The sequence below is a fragment of the Schistocerca americana genome, chromosome 1 (genome assembly GCF_021461395.2).
Source record: "Schistocerca americana isolate TAMUIC-IGC-003095 chromosome 1, iqSchAmer2.1, whole genome shotgun sequence".
Lineage (NCBI taxonomy): Eukaryota > Metazoa > Arthropoda > Insecta > Orthoptera > Acrididae > Schistocerca > Schistocerca americana.
Genome location: NC_060119.1, coordinates 664077000 through 664101077, shown reverse-complemented (window position 1 = coordinate 664101077; position 24078 = coordinate 664077000). Strand labels below are relative to the sequence as shown.

General features: G+C 41.1%; 1 protein-coding gene across 1 annotated transcript in view; it reads left to right on the top strand.

The window, feature by feature from the left end:
* The window catches only part of LOC124608407 (legumain-like), a 153030-nt gene extending 130277 nt beyond the window's left edge, over positions 1-22753 (top strand). Inside the window, exons 11-12 of the mRNA XM_047139983.1 lie at positions 15139-15312; positions 22358-22753. Coding sequence (XP_046995939.1) covers positions 15139-15312; positions 22358-22489 — 306 coding nt within the window. The 3' untranslated portion in view covers positions 22490-22753. The remainder of the gene's footprint in view (positions 1-15138; positions 15313-22357) is intronic.
* Positions 22754-24078: the final 1325 nt, after the last annotated feature.

The following is a 24078-nucleotide window of genomic DNA, read 5'->3' as shown; positions in this document are numbered from 1 at the left end:
AAAAAACATGTGGATCGCCATGGTAATGAAGGGGACAACTTCTTAGACAGCATCATTACTGGTGACGAAATATGGATCCATCATTACGAGCCGGAGAGTAAACGGCTGAGTATGGAATGGAAACATCCAAATTTGCCATGCAAGAAAAAGTTCAAGACCCAACCGTCTGCTGGAAAACTGATGCTTACAGCTTTTTGGGACACACAAGGTCCAGTACTGATGCTAATATAAAATCTGTGCTGTGGCATAGCTGTGTGACAGATAGGTGTGGCCTGTTGCAACAAGACATGCTAAATGAACTAAACCAACTTGGTGTTAATAGAAATGGTAATGCTAGCAAACACATCAGCCAATTGATGGACTCAAAACAAGAATGTCACTATGAGTGACCACAGTGTTATTTGTTTTGATCTAGGAACTGCATGTGCAGACTGGAATGAACTATGCGTTCATGTCTGAAGGAACATTGCGTCAGCCTTCTTAACAACACAGGCACTGCAGTATCGTATTTACCCACCAGTACCAGGCAGTGTCCTCCCTTGTACAGGAATTACATAATGTGTATACGAGTACTGCTTGGAGGAACGAAACACATGGAAGTTTGGGTTTGGCCGTGAATCGTGCTCAGATAGCCAAAGTGGTGATATAAAGGCAATTGCTCGAGTAAAGTGGAAATCCAGATTCTGGTCCCAGTCCACCACAGGTTTTCATTGTCATCATTCCCCTATACAGCTGATGGTTGGTCGTGTTTGCAACACATTTCATGTATTTCTCAGTTGTATGTCCACAGAAGTTGTCCAGGGCCAATATGTTATGCAAATTCAGTAACACACCGGGGCAGTGTTGCCAAACATGTCACCCAATGTTTGTGGTGCAAATTTATCACTTAGCAATGAAAATTCACAACTTTTTCCTCGTAATCACCTGGAAGCCATTGAGTCATGGCAGTTTTCCTTTGGAAGCCTAGTCAGTTGGGTTGAAAATGGAGATGTATAGTTTTTTGGCTAAAGTCAGTGCTTTGAGTTGGCAAATTTCACAAATCACTGCACATCATTATTGTTGCTTTTCATCCTCATAATCACAGAGCCTTCTTTTGAGGGTTGGGTCCTTTTCATTTTGATGCGAAATTCGTGGCAACTACCCTTCATTTCTTGAAACCGCATTTTGTTTCTTCTCCAGTCGCAAAATACAATATTTGCTCAGATTGTACTTTCTTGCTCGTGCAAGTTTTCAAGTGTTTCTGCTTCTTCTATATTTTTTCCTTTAGCTACATACAAGTGATAATGGAGAATTAGTAGCCATAATCAACAAGTTAAACCTTGGGTAATAATTAACTTTTAATGTGTTACTGACATAACACAGACTGAGGCCTAAACAACGCCATGGTATAACGGGTTATACTGTTGGAAGTGGAGCAATACCTATCTTATTTTAATTAATTCGCAGACCCCAGTTTTTCTCCTTAAATTTGTGGAAAATGTGTGTGGATTATTTGCACATATGTGGTAGATTCATTTCAAGCTGCTTACTGTAGTCAAGCTGTGCCCTCTCCTTACAAGCCACCCCCTCCTCCTTCCTCACAGAATTACCAAAATGCGAGGCCTTGTTGCCTCAGGATGTCGTATCAATTGATTCCATCGTGTATTAAAGTTGTGCCACAAATTTCTTTTCTTTTCTATGTGATTCAGTACCTCTTCGTTAGTTATCTGATTTACTCATGTAATCTTCAACATTCTTCTGTAGCACCACATTACAAAAGCTTCAATTTTTTTCCTTCTGTGTGTTCTGTTTGTTGCCCATGTTTCACTTCTGTTCAAGGCTACATTCCAGACGAATACCTCCAAAAAAGGCTTCCTGACATTTGCAACAGATTCTATGTTTCATGAATGCCTTTCTTGCTATTGCCAGCCTGAATTTGATACCCACTGTACTACAGCCATTGCCTGATATTATGTAGGGCAAACGGTACAACTCATCTGCTGTTTTTGGTGTTTCATTTCCTAACTGAGTTCCCTCAGCAACACCTGTTGCAATTCAACTACATTCCCTTAGGTGATAAAAGAAAATATTGTAAAATATAAGTGTGTAGGGAGAGATTATGGTAAGAATATTAGTAAGAGTTTTACAAAACCGCCGAGGAAAAATTTAATTCATCTTTAAACATAGACCTATAGCTCTTATATTCTGGTTTCTCATATAAGAAATGAGTGTAAAATTAAACAGAAGCAAGAATAAGTGGTAGATAACACTTCTGAGGTTAAAGTACAGGGTGAGGCAGTGAAACGGCATGGCTTTGAAAAATCACCAATAAAGAGTATAATTATTTCAACATGAATCTTAACTACATGAGTGGAAATTAGTGTTTTACCTTAAAATTAATCATTTTTGGATATGGTGTCAGTAAGGTGGGTCCTTGGTTTTGCACAAATTGTCGGAGTCAAGATTAAATGTGCCCACGACATTCTGTAGCATCTGCAACAGAATGTTGTTAAGTTCCTGCTGGATTCACTCCTTCCGATCTTGTTTTGTTCTTCGTGAATTTTCCTCAAAGACTTAGCGTTTAAGATAGCTCCAAAGAAAGAAGTCTGGGGCGGTCAGATCTGGCGAATGGGGAGGCCAAGGGATATCACCATTCTTGCTGATTAGCCATCCTGGAAATGGGAGTTTAAGCAAATCCATTGAGATGTTAGCAGTATGGCTTGTTGCACCATCTTGATGGAAGAGAGTTTCTTTATCTGGATCATACTGATCAATTTCAGGCAGACCAAAAGCTGCCAACATGTCAGCATAACGCTCAGAGTTCACTGTTTGTGTGTTACCATATTAATCTTAAAAAAGAATAGGATCCCATGATTCCACAAGAAGATATTGCACACCAAACTGTTACTTTTTTTAGAATGGAGAGGTTTTTCATGAAGATCACATGGCTTATTTGCGGACCAACACTGGAAGTTCTGCTTGTTTTCGTAGCCACCAACGTGAAAGTGGGCTTCACCACTCATCCATAAGTTATGCACTCTTTCTCCATTTCTTCTGATAACATTGAGCATTGCTTGGCAAAAGCATATGCAGTGATTGTAATCGTTAGGTTTTAGGACTTGCACTATTTGTATGTTGTATGGATGATAGTGTAGGTCATTCTTCAAAATCCATCTCACTGATCGATTGGTAAGACCAAGTTCAGCGCTGTGCCACCTTGCTGATTTTTGCGGACTTCGTGCTAATGCATCACACACATGATCAATGTTCTCTGGGGTCTGGATTGTTTTTTCACTACCACCTATTTCTTCATCGCGCTTTGTGGGTTCTAAGTTTTGCATCCACAGGAGAATAGCTTTCCTTGATGGCACAGGAGCCTGTGGCGATAGATTAAACTCACTACGGAAAGCACGTTGGGCACCAACCACACTGTCCATGTTTTTATAATATGCTTTTACAGCAAACGCACATTGAGCGCTTGACCAGTGCTGCATGGCTACTGAAATTTACCTGTCTAGTCACTCAAGGTCATTTACCCCACTCCCATAACCCCTCATCGCACCCATCAGCCAGAGTCGAAATCATGCCGTTTCACTGCCTCACCCCGTACTTTCTGCCAGGAGGACAGTGAGTCTCCTGATTCAGATGGCCAGTTGCAGTCAACAGTTAAAATTTTATCATCATCATCATCATAAAATTGTCTGGTGTGTTATCAAAGAAGAGAAAACACATACTACTGAAAACAAATCAGAAACAAGCCAATAATAATTTGAAGTATTATTAAACAAGGCATAAGTAAATGCCAAAAGTGAATTAAATTGAATTCCCAGATAGCAGGTATGGCATAAATGATGACACATTGAAATCATTGGCCACCAAATTCACTTATTACTTCATCACATTAAGCAGTTAAATACAAAAGCAATGAATTTACTCTGACAGACACTGTTCATACCGCTGACAGTCATTAATCTGCAAGGTTTAAAAATGCAACACCTGAGATTACAAAAATCATTGTTTGTAAAAAAGTGACCGTGTTTCTGGATATTGCAATCATTCAAAATCTTATTCCAGTTTTATCAGGTAGTCAAGGCATACTTTGTGACAGACTTTAATATGCTGACCTGTAAAAATGAAGATACATAGATCACATCTAACTGATCCATTTCACTCTTTCCAGTATTCTGAAATATTGAGAAAGTGGCCTGCAAGAGAATACTTAACTCATATATACAGCTTGTCATAAATACCTTGTTACGGATGTTCTGTAGAGACCTGTATATAATTTCATGAATGAAGTCCTGGCAGAGACAATTAACTAAACTGAATGAGAATATTGAGAAACCCCCACATGTCCATTTTTTTGGCAAAACTGAATTAGTTATGATTTTGTTCTTTAAACATATAGTCTGATCATGATATAGAAACCCCATGTGTTCTGGCATTTTCTGTGTTGTTATGCAGCCATTGCATTACCTAAACTGAAGTGAAACCCCTATGTAAGAAAGACGGGGGCTTTCTCAAAATTTTAAGTTGCCAGTACTGTTTACTATCAATTTTATTTGAAAATTTTCTGTGGACAGGAATTTCAAATTTTGGAAACCACAAGTGGACGCATGTTGCACACTTGAAGAGTTCAGTGCGAAAATCAAAACTCCATCTCTGAACGATGCTGCTAAAAAGTCAGCAATAACTGAGTTATTAGTGCAGAAGAGATGTACTGACTAATTCTTCAAGAAAATATAATAGTTAAAGAGAAAACAGACAGATTCTACCATTGCAGGTCCCACATTTGATTTTATGCACACCTGCAGTTGCCTCAGATACCAATACAAGACGTGTTTTACTTGCGTCAGATTTCAGTAAATGACTTTAATGTGCATGTCTTACGCAGAGGAAGAGCCACATTTTCTCTTATCATGAAGGAATAGCATGAAAAAGCCCTCATGAAGTCTGTTGATTTCTTTTTGATAATGCAATTTTCACCTGTTCTCCTTTTCTTGTGGAGGCCAAAATAAAAACCATGCTATGGTGAGATTTTATTTAATACTTATGGCACATTGAGGATTTCAGTTCATCACCCATTACTTTCTAATAGTTCATCACCCATTACTTTCTAATAAGCGGCTGCTCTTACCTTCCATTTAATAGAGATTTGAGCATGGTAAAAAGGAAAATTAGGAAGATGGATAGGATATGTTTTCTGAAAAAATATGTGTAATTAATAAAAACGAAAAGATCAATTTTGAAACAAAGACAAAAATAGAAATGGTAAATTTTAAGGATTGGTAGCCAAATTTCTACCAAAAAAGTGCTATTTCTGTTGAAACTCGAGGAAATAAGAAACAGCACTTTCATGTAACACATTTATTAATTTATTCATACAAACATCTTGACGTTGTTACAGTTAAGCCATTTAATGATGGAGCAAAAGAGCACACATTCTAACTGGATGATACATCTGTAACTCCACCAAGCCCTGTAAGTCAGGTTTTTTAAGATCGTGTGTCTATAAATGAGATGAAAATGGATAACCTAAGGCGATTTCTGCCATTCCTACCAAAAGAAGAAATCATCCGGAACTTTTACTCTGATGTAAACAATTGGCTAACATGTGTGAAAAAATTAATCACACATAGAATATAATGTCAAAGAAGATAGAAAATAGGCATAGATTGTTTGATTTTTGTCCATATTAGCAATAAAGTATGAGTTAGGTAAAGATTGAGGCTTATTTTTTATAAAATATTGAGAAAGCTCACTACATAAAATTTAACTTAGTGTCAGGAAACTGTATCAAGGTTGTTATCAGAGCATTGGCAGTATCCCATTTACGTTTATTTTAACAAGTTATAAGAAGTAAAATGAAATTTCATCATAACTTTAGGACCTGGAATGTATTTGGTGTCTCCTGAAAAGTTTAGTTTTATGGATGTGGGGTTTCTCAATATTCCCGTTCAACGATCCTGTAGCAAAATTCTGTGTACCCTTCTTGCATTGGCTAGAGTATCTCAACAACACAAAACATAGGAACAGATGTGGGAAGGAGGATATGTAACAAACGGGATCCTTCAGAGTTCAGTACTATGTCTGGTCTCCTGTTCGTAATGCAGATAAGTGGGCTTCGAAAGACTTTAGTCCTGTGACTGCAGCTGGGATGCCTGTTACCAGCATCATTGCCAGTAATCAGGCTACGTACTCACTAAGTGCCTTACGTTCAGGCTTCTACTTGGGTCTATGTTATCCGTAGTGCTTGCCTTGACCTGTGTTCAGTATGTCAATCTGAGTTTGGTAAATGCTGATAAATTAAAATTCAATGAGCATTTAAGTTCTTCAGCTACTTAGTTTTTTACTTGGAAACTTCTCTGCATATGAATTACTTAACATTTTAGCCTTATTAAAATCGTTTTCTTGACTAAGAACTACATCATGCCAGCAATTTTTGTCAAAATTTTAGCAGCCCATTTCAAAAGCAACGAGAGAATTTGGATTCATCTAAGTAGTTCAATGTTCCTTGTTTGAAAGCTGTCCTTAATTCCTGCACTTCTCAATGTATTCCTCATTGTAAGAGGCATTTCCGGAAAGTAGTACAATTTTGGAAAAAATCTCAAACATTTTCTTCAAACCAATTACTTTTCACAAGAAAGAGCATTTCTTGAACATTAAAATAGAAAATGTACAAATCAAATCCACACACTTAGATGAAATTAAAAGTAATGTTCATCAAGAAATTGCAGCCATTTCTCAGAGGGAACTGCAGAGTTTAATGAGCAGTTTTGTAAGCAGGTGCCAGAAATGCTTGAACAATGAAGGGAGGCAGTTCCAGCTTTTCCTTGCTTAACATACCTGAGTGATTTACTTACCTTTTTAAGTGTTTATGTTGTGTATGCTAGAAATAAATGACACAACAAACCATGCTATATTTACAATATTATAAAAAGGATAGTTGCTACTCACAGTATAGCGGAGAATGAAATCCTGACCTTTAGCTGCCTACAGGCGTTGATAAATATCAAAGGGGACAGTTTAAAATGTGTGTCTTGACCGGGACTTGAAGTTGAGATCTCCTGCCTATGTGGCAGACGCTCTATCTGACAGTCATTGAGGACACAAAGTATAGTGCGACTGCAGGGACTTATCTCTGGTATGCTCCCCGTGAGACCTACATTTCCAACTTACTGTCCACACACTACATTTGTTGTGCCCTGCCCCACTATAATCATTACTCACTGCAGTCAGTATGCTGCCCGATGATCTTTTTCAGTGCGGATGCACTCACATTGCTCAAACTCTTACAGGAATTGGTAGATTAACTGCCGCGAGTATGAGCATAGTGGGCAGGGGCATTACAATTGTAGTGTGTGGACAGTAAGTAGAAATGTGGGTCTCACAGGGAGTGTGCCAGAGATAAGTCCCTGCAGTCATCTGTGTCCTCGATGGCTTAGTTGGATAGAGCGTCTGCCATGCAAGCAGGAGATCCCAGGTCAGAGTCCCGGTCGAGGCGCACATTTCAGATACCATCTTCATATATAGTGGGCAGGCTGGGTCACAGATAAGACACAACAAAAAGACTGTCCAAAATAAGCTTTCAGCCAACAAGGCCTTTGTCAAACACACACACACACACACACACACACACACACACACACACACACACACAAAACCAACCAGCTTATTTTGTGCTAGTCTTTTCGTTGTGCCTGTCTCCAACAGCATCTTCACTTTATGGTGAGTAGTAACTATCTTTTTCATAATATTGCTACATTCCATCCTGGATTTTCCATATTATATTTACTGCTGACCTCCTGTCACCTGCTCCGCAGGCACAGCAGCCGGCCTCGCTGGCTGGCCATGTGCCTTGAAAGCAGTTGCATTAACGATTGACCACCCTGTATTATTTGGGCACCAACAAAAAGCATTCAGAAACATTGAGTATTTAGTTTTGAATGTTGACTAGAGAAATCTGTTTGGGTTTATGTGTTGGAAATGTAATGGTAAAGTTCCAGAGAGTTTTTTGGCACATGGACATCTTCCATTTAAAATTATCTTTAGAAGTGTTATTATGCTAGCACAGACCAAAAGGAATAGTTGGACATGTGTTCTAAAGTGTTTATTTTGTAAATTATGTACAAAACTTGAAATTAAGTATTGCTGCACTGAAGAAAACTCTGTTGCAGATATTCAATCATTTCCAGTTCACAAGAAGTTATTCAAAATTAAAACACACCCTTCACACAAGAACTTTGTTTACACTGTGTCCAGATAGACAAACTGTCGTCGTGCCTACCACCACACGTGTGTGTAAGTAGTGATATGCCACTGTGCTGGCAACTCGTGACCGGGTGTTTCCAGTGGATGAGAGTTCTGCGGAATGTGCTGACCGGAGCAACAGCCAAATATCCTCTGTATTGAGGTGGCCAGGACAGAAATGGCAACATGCTTTATTTTCACAAAAAAATAATGTCAGTGAGATCTCAAAGATAGGGTATAGCCAGTGGCATTAACACTTCAGAAATGTAACTGCTGCTATTCAAATTATTGGCCATTCAAACTAAAAGTGGTCATGTTGTGTACCCCATGGCACCCTCATACCATGTTCTGAGCCTGTATTAGTGCCACCTCACATGAATGTAACCATTACGAAGCTGCACACAGAAGCAGGACTCACCTGAAAACGTGATGTGGTGCCAACCCTGTATCTATTATTGTCATGAGGCACACCCCCCTTGGCACATCTCTCTCTGCTCCCATCTTCACGATGCTGCAGTTTTAATGCCTAGCAGTGTATACATTTTCTTTTTTTCATTTCATTTCATAAACCTGTCAATGTATTTTCATCTTTACTTTTAAGTCTTATCCTAGTTTTTCTTTCAAAACATGCGGTACAAAACGTGTTCAGAATTTGTACCCGATTTCTTGACTTTCATTCTGATCTGAGTAAATTGCACGTCTACAAACTCGCTCTAAGTATATTTCTAAAATGCCTCCTAGTAAATTTTAGAGGCTTCTTGTCATCAAAATGCTGTCCTCTTCTAGCTTTCCTCCATTCTATGGTTTGAGTTTAAATTAATTCTCTTACCAGAGACAGACAAAACCCTGATAGTGGCATTTATCACCCTTTATTACTCTATGGAGATCATTAGTATTTAAAATGCACAGGTCCAGTATGTGGAAAAGAAATTTTCGTAGCATTTCAGTCTTCTGCTCGGATTCAACTGAACTCAATCGAGGTCAGTGAGGTAAATTGCTGCTGTACTTGAGTTGTAATCTGCAGTTCTTGAGTCTTTCACTGTCAGTCCTTTCCATCTCAGACATTTCCAGGGTTAAGAAGTTGGAGGAACAGACCAAGATTCAAATAAGTACTGTCAACGATTGTCCTCAATCAAAATATAGCTTGAGATATTTCTTTAGTCTCTGAAGGTGAGTGGAAGTATAAAGTCATATGCTGCTATGTAATTATCTGAAATATGAAATTGCTTCTCTTGAGTTCATCTCCCCTCTCAGTATCTTCTTTCTGCACTTCATCTGCTTAGCAATTTGGCATGTGCTGGAAATGCAGTCATTCTTATTTATTTACACTAAGCTACTAAATAAGAAATGCAGCTGCTCCAAGACATGCGTATATTACCTCAGCTCATATACTGTTAAAACATCCCATACAGTAACTGCCTGCAGTAATAAATTGGCTATTACAGTTCAGAGCATATTTTCTTCATGGCATGATACATTGTCATAGTGCGCACTATTCCATGTGCAGGTTTGAGGCAGGGGCATAGCTGCATGGAGTAACCAGCAGGTGCCACATAGCATGACCAAACTGCCAATGTCACCCTGTCTTTCAGAAATGCTGTGTCCATCCTCATTTGGTTACTTGCATGCACAGTAAGAAACCTCCACACACTAAATATATCCAACATTGAGCAACACATTATGTCATTGAAGTGATATTAAGCTTGTCGTGTAACATAAGTGTTGCCTGTATGTTGCCACTTTTCCCCAGATTGTGAAAGCAAGTTCCCTTTGTTGCATGTATATACTTGACAGTATAGAGCTTTTGGTATGGATGTAATTTGTTGTGGAATACTGTATGAACTTTATCAAATATATTTCTAATTCTGAATAATCCATCTTGTGAGTTACTATCAGAGTTGTCCTGAAAGTAAATCATTCTCTATGGACAAAATCTTGATGAAAATTGGTGTGTTCAGGGACATGTATCTGGACCAGTAGTCACTAATTTTAAGCATTTTCACACGACCCATAATCAGAAAATAGCAGTGAAACAATACAGTTTCTTAAATCTTCTTTATTTTTACCTTAACAGTATACAGTGAACATTATAAAATAGTTGCACCTAGGACAAGGTGCATTGCAATCATGCAGGTAGGGGGTGCCACACTTACATAATGATTACACCTTGAACTTTGAAGAACTAACACTTACTGCTCTACACAGTCACAAAAGATATGTGTTAATATGTTGTTGGGCCCCCATTGTACCAGACAGGTCTTGCATGTAGTCCTGCAATATGCCAACCCAGGCTCTAATCCTTGTCCTGTTGAAATGGGGGATGGGTGTGGGCATTCACAAATGGCAGAGCCACTGGTTGCAAGCCCTCAACCATGTAACATGTGGCTGTCATGGACCCCGTTACAAACATTAACAGTTAACGGGCATTATAGGATATAACTCACCACACCATCACACAACGCTGGCTGTACGGGTAATGGGAGTTCACAAACCACTCTTTGTGGTGCTCTCCACCATGCCTTCAGACATGAACCTGGTTGTCGCCGCTTCCAAGGGAAAAGCGGGACTCGTCACTAAAGATGATACACTGCCATGTTGCAGGGCCCTGTGTATGTCATTGTTGATACCAAGTGCATCAGACGTGATGCTGGGAGAATGAGTGTGGGTGTGCCAAGCAACTGCCTGTCAGTGGTACTGGCACTTACGGGATGTTGTATGGAAGGCAGGACAGCCAGCTGAATTGTGCTTGTCTTTGCCCTTGGATCTGTTCGCACATGGTGGACAACCTGTCAGTTCTCTTTCCTTGTGCATGTCCAGATTCTACACATTGTGCCTTCATGCACCCATCGCCATCAGCAGTGGACACTGGTGGTATCACTTAGATTGCTGTGGTGTGCAGTGCAACATAAGGATCACGCAGCCACCCACAGCCCTCCTACCTCATCTGGTGGGGCCTGGGTGTAGTGCACATTCATTTGAAGCTCTAGTGACGATACACACTATTGTAATGGCCATCACGACCATTTGGGAGCCCTCTTAAATCAACCAATGGGTGTGACGTCACAGCTCTACCCATGCTATCCAAGTGCATGGCCGACCATGCAGAGGTAATCATTCATAGCTGACTATGTGCAACACACCAACCCAGTCAGGAGTGAATTGGTCAGGTTCTTCTGGATGTAACACCTTTTATGATGATCACTATAGAAAGCATTTATTCTAGAATATTTGCCTTGGTTCACAAATAAAATCTATAGGTACTCTCTGCTACAGAGTTAGCCAGTTGTTCTATAGCAAATACGAGAAAAATGGACAGAATTCTTGGATATTGCCCTAATCCACATTATGCCCTGAAGCTGAAGCACCAAACACATGCACAAATGAATAAAAATCATTTCTTTGCCAGTCAAACTTATTACTAAACCTGTTACTGTAGTTTCCAGTGAGAATCTTAAAGAACTTTTTTCCCTTTGTACACTCATGATGGCATGTAATTTTCTTTACAAAAATGAATCGTAATCAGTATCTGGTAATCAAAAAGGAAGATGAAAACAGCAACATGAGACCACAGTAAAACATACACACACAATTTCAGTTTAGCAGGCTGAACATTGAACACCTACCAGGTGCTCACCACATGTCCCCTGGGGACAAGGGTAGAAGTGTGCTCTTAATGCATCTATATCAATTAAAGGATTGTTGAAAAAGTGTAATGTTTGCTTGCAGACTCTTCCTCCTTGCCTAGATTTTATAAGTGGGTTTCTTATGTCAGAGCAAACATCTTCAGCAGGCTTCCATTAGGGGGGGAGGGGGGGGGGGGAAAGGAAATTGCAATAAATATGAATGAAAATTAACATCTACAAATAATATTATTATATAGAGATTGTTACACATGATTCAAATCAAGGAATCTAATAATTAAAACAAACCATTTTTGACAAGATACTTTAACTGGATAGATAAAAAAATCTACTCACCAAACAGCTGTAGAGCGCACACATAAGGTCCTACTCTGAATCCCATGTCACTTTCATTGATGTTGATCTCGTCCTCACTGAAAGCCAGCTACACACTTCTGTCCAAGTCTAGGCATTCAAGGCAAATGTATTTGTTTGGATGCAGACTCTTTACAGCAATACACCACCATTCTCACCTCAGCCTTCACTGGATGTAATTACCCTACAAGCCTAACTCAAAAGCAGATTTCCCAAGCCATTACACCCAATCCTGGTACTGCGGATCTCTCCAAAAAAACAACTTCGGAGCACACCATTGATCACTCAGTATTATCCTGGTCTAGAATGTATTAATCAGCTACTTCAAGAAGGCCATAGCTTCCTAAAATCATACCCTGAAATGAGATCCATTTTGTCTTAGATTTTGCCCATCACACATAGAAGAGCTTTTTGTCACCCTCCCAATCTCTGCAATATTCTTGTCAGACACTATGCTCCTTCTGCACCCATCTCCATATACACTCCTGGAAATTGAAATAAGAACACCGTGAATTCATTGTCCCAGGAACGGGAAACTTTATTGACACATTCCTGGGGTCAGATACATCACATGATCACACTGACAGAACCACAGGCACATGGACACAGGCAACAGAGCATGCACAATGTCGGCACTAGTACAGTGTATATCCACCTTTCGCAGCAATGCAGGCTGCTATTCTCCCATGGAGACGATCGTAGAGATGCTGGATGTAGTCCTGTCGAACGGCTTGCCATGCCATTTCCGCCTGGCGCCTCACTTGGACCAGCGTTCGTGCTGGACGTGCAGACCGCGTGAGACGACGCTTCATCCAGTCCCAAACATGCTCAATGGGGGACAGATCCGGAGATCTTGGTCAGGGTAGTTGACTTACACCTTCTATAGCACGTTGGGTGGCACGGGATACATGCGGACGTGCATTGTCCTGTTGGAACAGCAAGTTCCCTTGCCGGTCTAGGAATGGTAGAACGATGGGTTCGATGACGGTTTGGATGTACCGTGCACTATTCAGTGTCCCCTCGACGATCACCAGTGGTGTACGGCCAGTGTAGGAGATCGCTCCCCACACCATGATGCCGGGTGTTGGCCCTGTGTGCCTCGGTCGTATGCAGTCCTGATTGTGGCGCTCACCTGCACGGCGCCAAACATGCATACAACCATCATTGGCACCAAGGCAGAAGCGACTCTCATCGCTGAAGACGACACGTCTCCATTCGTCCCTCCATTCACGCCTGTCGCGAAACCACTGTAGCAGACTGCACGATGTTGGGGCGTGAGCGGAAGACTGCCTAACGGTGTGCGGGACCGTAGCCCAGCTTCATGGAGACGGTTGCGAATGGTCCTCGCCGATACCCCAGGAGCAACAGTGTCCCTAATTTGCTGGGAAGTGGCGGTGCGGTCCCCTACGGCACTGCGTAGGATCCTACGGTCTTGGCGTACATCCGTGCGTTGCTGCGGTCCGGTCCCAGGTCGACGGGCACGTGCACCTTCCGCCGACCACTGGCGACAACATCGATGTACTGTGGAGACCTCACGCCCCACGTGTTGAGCAATTCGGCGGTACGTCCACCCGGCCTCCCGCATGCCCACTATACGCCCTCGCTCAAAGTCCGTCAACTGCACATACGGTTCACGTCCATGCTGTCGCGGCATGCTACCAGTGTTAAAGACTGCGATGGAGCTCCGTATGCCACGGCAAACTGGCTGACACTGACGGCGGCGGTGCACAAATGCTGCGCAGCTAGCGCCATTCGACGGCCAACACGGCGGTTCCTGGTGTGTCCGCTGTGCCGTGCGTGTGATCATTGCTTGTACAGCCCTCTCGCAGTGTCCGGAGCAAGTATGGTGGGTCTGACACACCGGTGTCAATATGTTCTTTTTTCCATTTCCAGGAGTGTACTATGGCTCCTACCCCTGTGACTGTCCCTGCTGCAAGACTTGCCCTATGCAGCCTCCTATCACCATGTATACCAGCTCAGTAACTGGCAAAACAAATACTATCGAAGGGAGAGCCAGCTGTGAAACGACATGTCTTAATACCAGCTGTTATGTAAACACTGTTTGGCGGCACAACTAGCACCAAGTTATCAATTGGGATGAGAGGGCACAGGCAGAGGGTGTATACTGGCAACATGCAATATCTTGTTGCACAGCATGCTCTATAATGTGACAATCGTGACCTCATTGCCTGTTTCACCACGTGCCCCATCTAGATTCTTCCCCCATACACCAGTTTCTCAGAACTCCACATTTGGGAACTAGCACTACAATATTTCGTTGGTTCTCAACACCCACCTGGCCTTAATTTACATTAATTTCTTCCATCTCAGCACTGTAACTACTCTATTCATCACTCCATTTTAGTTTACTACATCTTTCATTGTCTTACCTGCCTATTTTTCACCTCCACCTCCCACCTCTGTTACGTACAATGCACTTAGCTTTTCACTCTTATTAATTCATGCATATTACCCAGTCTTCCATCGTTAACCCCTCAGGTTTTCAAATCTCGTCTGATGCAGTCCCCAACAATCAATCTTTCATTCTCATCCCATCTGGTAAGTCTCCCCGAACCTGCAGTTCTGGGTGACTTTTCTGAAATCTCCCCCTCTTCCTTCCCCCTGAATGAGCCATTGGCTCCAAAAGCTTTCCTAATTGTAACCTTCTGTGTGTGGTGGTGGTGCTGCTGCTGCTGCTGCTGCTTGGTGAGTAGATTTTTTTATCGGTCCAATTAAATCAAAGAATCTGCTAGACTATTTGGGGGGAAAAAAATAATTTTACACACATTCACATGAAAAGCAAAGTGTCAGCAGATAAGGATTATATGGCATGTTTGATTAAGAAAACCTTATTTTATGTTAGTAGGTGCTTAGGGGGAAAAAAACAAAAATTACAACTATATTTGTATTTCAGATGCGCCGTGGCCTAGACGAAACTGTTCGAAAGGTCTTGAAGGTGGCTGCTGAAGGTGATGTAACAAGTGTAGTGAGACTGGAAAGAACAAAGCATTCATTGACTAGAACAAACATGCATTGTTACAAACGTCTAGTTACAAAATTCTCAGACATGTGCTTCAAGCTCTCAGAGGTAAGACTTCAGTTATGTACTATTAGTGTTGGTATTCAGACTTTATCTCAGTGCTTTGTTGTTGTGATCTATCCTGTGCAAACCTCTTCATCATCACAAAACCTACAACCATTTGAGTGACCTTATTATAAAGAAGCTTTAGTCTCCCTCTACAATTTTTACCCTTATCTATCGATCCCTTCTTTCAGTTGAGCTGTACCATAAATTCCTAATTTGTTATTCGAACTACCCATTTAATCTGAAGCATTCTTCCATAGCACCACGTTTCAAAAGCTTCTGCTCTCTAGTGCTATTTTGTCTAAAACTGACATGGTGGGACTGTGGCTGTGTACAATTACTGTAGGTTAATTCTTACGAAGAAGAAAACAGCAACCAGCTACTATTAATACTGCTATTTATTTAGGTAAATAGTGCCGTTACCGGATTTGAACTGGCAAGTTCATCATCAGACGGCTGTTGCACATGATTTTCAAGACACACTTTACATTATCATCCGTTTTCAATTTTTGTTATTCCACTGTGACGAAGTATTTTTGGTGTGTTGTTGCCGTCGAAAATTCCGCACGATTTTGTTGCGAAGTTGCATTGTATTTTCGAATATTCCTAAATATATCCAGCACTTATGTAATTTGTACATCACCATATTGTGCAAAGCACCAACACACACGCACACGAAAAGAATTTGGCACATGCGAAGTTATCACAAAGATTGCAGATTTGTGTTTGTAAATCTGCAATCTTTGTGACAACTTCACATGTGGCATGTTCCTCGAATCTAAATTGATCTTCCCCTAGGTTGGCTTCTACAGTTTATCACACTTCTATAAATATTTAATGTCAGTATTTTGCAGCCATGAATTAGCAAACTGGTAGTTCAATAGTATTCACATCCAAAAGCACCTACCTTTTTTAGCAACTGGAATTATTTCTTTTTTCTTAAAAACTGAAGGTGTTTTGTTGTGGCTGGCTCTCGCAGTAATTCTGAGGGAATATCAACTCCAGGGGCCTTATTTTCACTTAGGTCTTTCACTGCTCTATCTAATTCATCTCGCAGTATCATATATGTCCCATCTCATTTTCTACTGATTCCTCTTTCTGTATTACGTCCATGGTAATTCCTGTTATAAGCTTGTCAACACAGGGTGTATCAAAAGGTATGAAACTTATTTTGGATAACTTTTTGTTTGCATGGTAGTGTCTGAAATGTGGAAGACATAGGAAATATGGATGAGACACAGATGACTCCTGTTGCTGCTCATATTCATGCCAAAAGATCTTGTGGTAACTTTACAGGTGTAGTGTAAACCAAGGTTTTCATGTACCCCTACAAATAAAAATCCAGTAGGGTCAAGTGTCCATGTCCAATCCATCTGTTGCCCAAGGTGTAATTCAAGTGACCAAGTACCACATTGGCAAGGTGTGCTTGGAGCATCATCCTGCTGGAATGACATGGAATGGCAAATTGCCAAAAGCACCTCATCCAACAATCCAGGTAAGACCTCTTGCAGAAATACCAGGCAATTGGGATGTATGACATGATATGGTCATCAATGAGACCTGCACGCACATTGACAACGGAGTGACATTGGTTACCTCGAATATGCAGCTTGTGAGGATTTTCTTCCATCCAAATATGGCTGTTTCCAGTGTTGAACATGCTGTCCATGATACAGGTGCATTCATCAGAAAACAGGATACATCGGTGAAAGTGTGGATCCTGCCTACTTTAATCAAACAGCCATTGGCAAAAATTGACACAATGAGGAAAGTCATTATGAGCCTGGAGTTTGCTGATATGAAGGTGCTCATTGTGCAGAACATGCCTCCCTGTCATAGTTTACACCCATGGTGTGCACTACCGCTTGAGTGCTTGTAGAAGGCTACTCTGCAAAACGCTGACGTACAGCTTCTTCAGACTCTGGTGTTTGGCAGGTCTGCAAGCATCCAGTGTGGTGACTCTTATGACATGAGCTGCCCATTTTACATAAATGCCTCCCCAGTCCTGCAAACATGGTGTGAGGTGGATGACGCCTGTTGGGGTAATGTTCTTCATGGAGTTGGCAAGCCTGTCTTTTATTCCTTTGGGCTACCCTGTTAACAAGAAGCAGGTTCATGTACTCTACAGTTATGCACATGACTGTCATTATTAATTCCTGTTTATGATAGCCCCACAAGTGACTGAAATTTACACACAGTATGAAAAAAAAAATGGCTCTGAGCACTATGGGACTTAACTACTTTGGTCATCAGTAACTTAGAACTACTTAAACCTAACTGACCTAAGGACATCACACACATCCATGCCCAAGGCAGATTCGAACCTGCGACCGTAGCGGTCACGCGGTTCCAGACTGTAGCGCCTAGAACCGCTCGGCCACTCTGGCCGGCACACAGTGTGAAATTGTGTGTGTGTGTGTAAAATGTAACAAATTAGCAGTGCCACTGGTAAATACACAAACTTCACAGTATACACACAATGCCTTCTGTTGCTTGCTTTACCTACAGTTCCTTTTCAGAGACCATAGTGCATCAACAATGTCAGAGCAATTGCAACTTGCATTGTCTTCTTTACTTCTTGCCTAGCTTGTGTGGACCAAACTCTGACGTCCTCCTCCACAATTCCAGAGACACTAGCACACAAGCAATAGAAGTCTATTAGCACAATATGCTCATGTGGCACTTGTCTACCAACCACCACACCTTGTAACATACCTTTTGATACATCTGTATATTCTTTCCACTCTATGCTTAGTACTGGCTTGCCATCTAAGCTCTCGATATTCATAAAGGTGCTTTTCTTTTTTGCAGAAATCTCTCTAATTTTTGTATAAAAGCATTTACCTTTCCCATAGTTATGTATGCTTCTACAGCCTTGATTTTGTCCACTAGCCTTTTTTTAGACATCTGTATTCCCTTCATTTATTGCATTCTCATATTTTCTCCTTTTGCCATTTGAATTCAATACATCTTGAGTTACTCAGGGACTCCTACTAGGCCTCCTCTTCTTACCTATTTGATCATCTGCTGCCTTAACTATATCCTCTCTCAAAGCTATCCATTTGTCTTCTATTGCATTCTTTCCCCTGCTTCAGTCCTGTGTTCCTTCTGAAACTCTGAATAACCTCTGGTTCCTTCAGTTCATTGAGGTTTTACCTCCTTCATTTACTACCTTTTTTGCAATTTCTTTATTTTTGATATTCTGTTCCTAACCAACAAATTGTGGTCAGAGCCCACATCTGGTTTCAAAAGTAAATTTTCAAAAGACTGAATACGTATGCATTGTAGAAAGTATAGGAAACAACAGTAGGTGGCCAGCACACTGAGGCATGTAAAAAATTTAAATATTTGGGTCGCATACTATCAATAGACAGAAAAGTAATTGGGAAATATAGCAATGAGTAGCCCATGGAAAAACAGCAATCATGAAGCTAAACCCTCTGTTATTGTCTTATAAGATAAGTTGTTAAGTGAAGAAGATGCTCTATGAAAGTATTGTAGAGCCTGTAATAACTTACATATGAGAATGCTAGGAGCTTACTGGGAAAACTAAAACCAAATGAAATTGTTGAAATGGACCACCTCAGAAGATCATGTAGAATACCTCAGTGAGACAACATAAGAAATACAGTAATTGTGGAAATGACCCAGACTCAAGAAAGCATAGCCCCCAGGGGACCTACAGATCTTTTGTGATGCGCACAAAGTCCGGGTTATTGCAGCCTTTCTTCTCTCCCAAGCTGCATTCCCTTTCCCATACCCACTCCTTCCCATCCGAGCTCCCCCCCCCCCCCCCCTCCCCCGCCCTCCGTTGTTTTCCTTTCCAACAATCCAGCTATTCCTTTAGGTCTTGTGTGGTGTTTTCGACTCCTTTTTTCTCTGGCTTGTTCTGGTCCCCTTGGGGTTTGATCTCCCTTTCTAAATTGGTTCCATAATGTAATCCATTTTTGGGAAGGATTCCCCCCCCTCCCCCCCCCTCCCTTCCTGCTTCCTCACCGAAACACCCCCCACCACCACCACCACCACCACCACCACCACCCTGGCTAGATCACCAGCATGGTAGCCAGTCCATGTGGTGAGGCTGTTATGTACCTGTCTGACCGAGCTCCCTGGCAATACCAGGATCACACTTGTGGTACTTGAGCTGTCACTGCCTCATGTATGCCTAGGAGTGGTTGCTCCTCTTCTTGGGGCATGGGAATTCCTGGCAATGATCGCCATGCCAGGCGCCACTGGTACCCAAGGGTTGAGCCCCTGATTGGAGTGGTGGTACCATGGCAGACTTGAAGCATGCTAAGCTCCATACGTCTGGCCAATATTCTGTGGCTGTCTCTTCAGACAGGAGTAGTTCTCTCTACTCCTATTTTTTCTTCCTCAGCCTTCCCCTCCTTGGCCACTCCCTGGGAGAAGGGCTAGGCCTACTGATGGAGAACACTTATCGGTTCCCCTTCCGAACAAATGAATGAACTCGACCAGCACATCGGCCACCGTATCCTGTGTGAGCTATGATGACACTGGAGTTTTCACAGATAACATTGTAGGTACACCTTAGTGCTGGCTAGATCACCAGCATGGTAGCCAGTCCATGTGGTGAGGCTGTTATGTACCTGTCTGACCGAGCTCCCTGGCAATACCAGGATCACACTTGTGGTACTTGAGCTGTCACTGCCTCATGTATGCCTAGGAGTGGTTGCTCCTCTTCTTGGGGCATGGGAATTCCTGGCAATGATCGCCATGCCAGGCGCCACTGGTACCCAAGGGTTGAGCCCCTGATTGGAGTGGTGGTACCATGGCAGACTTGAAGCATGCTAAGCTCCATACGTCTGGCCAATATTCTGTGGCTGTCTCTTCAGACAGGAGTAGTTCTCTCTACTCCTATTTTTTCTTCCTCAGCCTTCCCCTCCTTGGCCACTCCCTGGGAGAAGGGCTAGGCCTACTGATGGAGAACACTTATCGGTTCCCCTTCCGAACAAATGAATGAACTCGACCAGCACATCGGCCACCGTATCCTGTGTGAGCTATGATGACACTGGAGTTTTCACAGATAACATTGTAGGTACACCTTAGTGCTCTCTGAACAGTAGTGTGTGGAATGCTGGTGCAACTTCATGAATGCCGACTTCATCATGCAGAGATGAACCCACAGTAGTCTCCACTTCTTCCTAAACTCTCCGAGCAGCAGTACCACTTGGGTCTGGTTAAACAACCATTGGCTTCAAACTTTGTTTCACTTTCTTCACGGGATTTTACCCATTCAAATACCCCTCTTATGGTGATTAGGATCATAAAGCTGCAAAGCTGATTTTCCATTATGGTAGTAAAGCCTAACAATGATTGTTAAGGTTTTATTGAAACCAAAAATGAGTGCAAGAACTGTGTTATTTCAGGAATATGTGTCAATTTTTTACCTCTACCTACATTATTCTTTGAATTCATGCATTTTCAAATGTCAATGGACTTCTAGGTTCCACAGTTTTTGTGTAAGTAGAATAATGTTGGAATGGTATTAATTATATGAGCTATAAACCCTACATTATATTACAGATGAGGTCCTTCTGTAATTTATTAATTTGTGATTTGAATCAGCTTTAATGCCATGCCGTTAGTTGTGCATCTCCATTACATTATTTGTTTCCTATCTGCCATATTGAGTAAGGAAAGTTCTTGCAGAAAGTAAATACTTCAGGAGTAAAGATCACTCACTGAACAAGGATTCCCCCCTTCCGGCACCCTGGTGCACCTACAATGTAAGTGCAGATGTGTGTATGTGTGTGTGTGTGTGTGTGTGTGTGTGTGTGAAACCACATCAAATACTGACGAACCGATTCCAAGACCGAACGTGAGGAGAGGGGCTAGTGTAACTGTCTAATACAAACCATACAAAAATGCGCGGAAGTATGTTTTTTAACACAAACCTATGTTTTTTTTAAATGGAACCCCGTTAGTTTTGTTAGAACATCTGAACATATAAACAAATCTGTAATCAGTGCCGTTTGTTGCATTGTAAAATGTTAATTACATCCGAAAATATTGTAACCTAAATTTGACGCTTGAGTACCACTCCTCCGCTGTTCGATTGTGTGTATCGGAGAGCACCGAATTACGTAGGGATCCAAAGGGAACGGTGATGGACCTTAGGTACAGGAGAGACTGGAACAGCACATTACGTCCACATGCTAACACCTTTTTATTCGTCATTTTCACTGACGCACATGTACATTACCAGATGGACTGCGGCGTGTACGACATTCATTACGCCAGAGATTGCAACTGTGTGCAGCAAATGATGGCCACCACATTGAACATCTATTGGCCTGACATGTCGGGACACACTCTATTCCACTCCGTAATTGAAAACGGAAACCACGTGTGAACGTGTACCTCACCCCTCATGGTAATGTACATGTGCGTCAGTGAAAAAGACCAATAAAACGGTGTTAGCATGTGGATGTAATGTGCTGTTCCAGTCTCTTCTGTATCTAAGGTCCATCACCGTTCCCCCTGGATCCCTACGTAATTCGGTGCTCTCCGATACACACGATCGAACAGCGGAGGAGTGGTACTCAAGCGTCAACTTTAGTTTACAATATCTCCGGATGTAATTAACATTTTACAATGCAACAAACGGCACTGATTACGTATTTGTTTATATGTTCAGATGTGCTAACAAAACTAACGGGGTTCCATTCAAAAAAACGTAGGTTTGTGTTAAAAAACATACTTCCGTGCATTTTTTTATGCTTTGTATTAACCAATTACACTAGCCCCTCTCCTCACGTTCGGTCTGTGGAATCGATTCGTCAGTATTTGATGTGGTTTACGAAATATATTCAGCGGTAATGTTAGGTGACTCACCCTGTATATAGCTAATTAAAGGATCCCCCCCCCTTTCATTTCTAAAGTATTTACATACAGTATACTTCTTTTATAAATGACATGACTTGTATTTGTTTACAATGTCAAAATTTCAGCATTTGCTTTTTATTGACTAATTTTTATTCTAATTATGGAAAGCTATAGTTTTTAATGATTTTTTTTCCCATTCTAGAATCCATATGCACTTCAGCGTGTTCCTGTATTCCTCAATGTTTGTGAAGAACAGCACCCCTCAGAAGAAGCAGTGATAAATGCCATGGAGCATGTATGCTCAAGTAAGATCAAGCTGACAGGTGTTGTATAAGGATAGCACATCTGTAAGGAGATGGCCCAGGGCAGCACATAAATAGTAGTATATTAGTGCTGTTAACTAAATTTACTTACAGATATGCATGTAATTTTTCTGATCAGTTTTCTATGTGTGCTTACATCATCCAATTTTTGTATCAGAGTTTCTTGGATTGAAGTGTGAAACATCTGAAATATATTTTATTAATTTGTTACTAGAAAGGTGTGCTTTTTGTATGAAGTAATAAAAATTCATACTGTTGTTGGATCAGTTACTCAATTTTGTGTATGTTTTTGGGGAGGAAGGTTCATAAGAAGTTTGTCACACAAACAGATATTTCATTGAAACTTAAATGGTATGCCTCTACCCCTCTGTACCAATACCATCATGACATGGAACTCTCATGATCAATTCTTAATAGTATTTTGGCTTGCTTGTTTCACTGTGACCTGTTTGTCCACCAGTGGTAGCTGCTGTGTAAGAACACAAGAGCATGTGAGCACCCTAACGTTTGGCAGCTTGCTGGTCGATTTTTCATTGAATGCTTTCAATCATACATAGACCTGGTGAAATGAAATATATGGCACCTAAATCTACTACAATATTCTAAATTGCTATTCCTCTAGCCTCCATGAAACTCGGCATCAGGGATGTGAGCACATCTTCAGTAGCTCTTGCCTATGCACAACTGGCATGACTTAATTGCCTTAAGGATCAAATTCATGCGGACTTGATAAACAATATGCACAGCTAGCTCCAACCACTAACCTACAAATTAACGTCAATGCCACTAGGTGGTAGAACATTGCAGCAGACTTTTATTGCCATTCACTAGGTGGTAGCACACTCCTCAGTTATGCCAAACCATTAACTTTATAATAAAACTAGATCCGGTGTGGGTATTTGTATCATTTATACTGATTAAAAAACTATTCTGTGCATTTCTGAATGAATTACATTATGTTTTGGATTTTACCATATAGCAACCCACTTGTATTCTCAAGAGGAGAATCCACAAGTTTAGTGGATTTCTTCTACATGTAGTCAAGTGATCAAACATTACTGCTTTAATTTTATCATCTCAACAAACGGCAGTTTGTTTTTGAAGTTGGTTGTTCACTGTGCGGGAATTGACTTTCATGTGCAGTGTCAATATGAACTATTTTAAATGCTAACAGAAAAGTAAATTTCCAGGGAAAGTTAGTTGTAAAGGAACTAAGGCCTCCCAAGAAGAAACCTGTTTATTGAGAAAGTGACAAAACCAAATAAGTGTGACTACAAATGAATGTTTAACGTAAGTGGTTGGTTGTGCGCAACGTAGAATGTCTGACTTTTCAGCCCAGAAGTTAATTTGTGGAGCAATATAGATGTAAGGAATATTGTAAATTCCTCTGAAAAAATTAAAAAGTGCAAAAACTTCCACTTGCACAAAAATGCGAAATGGAAAGCAGCGAAACTTGCACATAACTTCAATCTTACCCTAAACTGTACCTACTTATGTACAATATTCCACAAAACAATTATTTATTTAGTCAAGTTATGCATATTATTATTGGCAGTAGCTGCAGTTTTGTAAATTTGTTCATAAACATAACTGTTATACA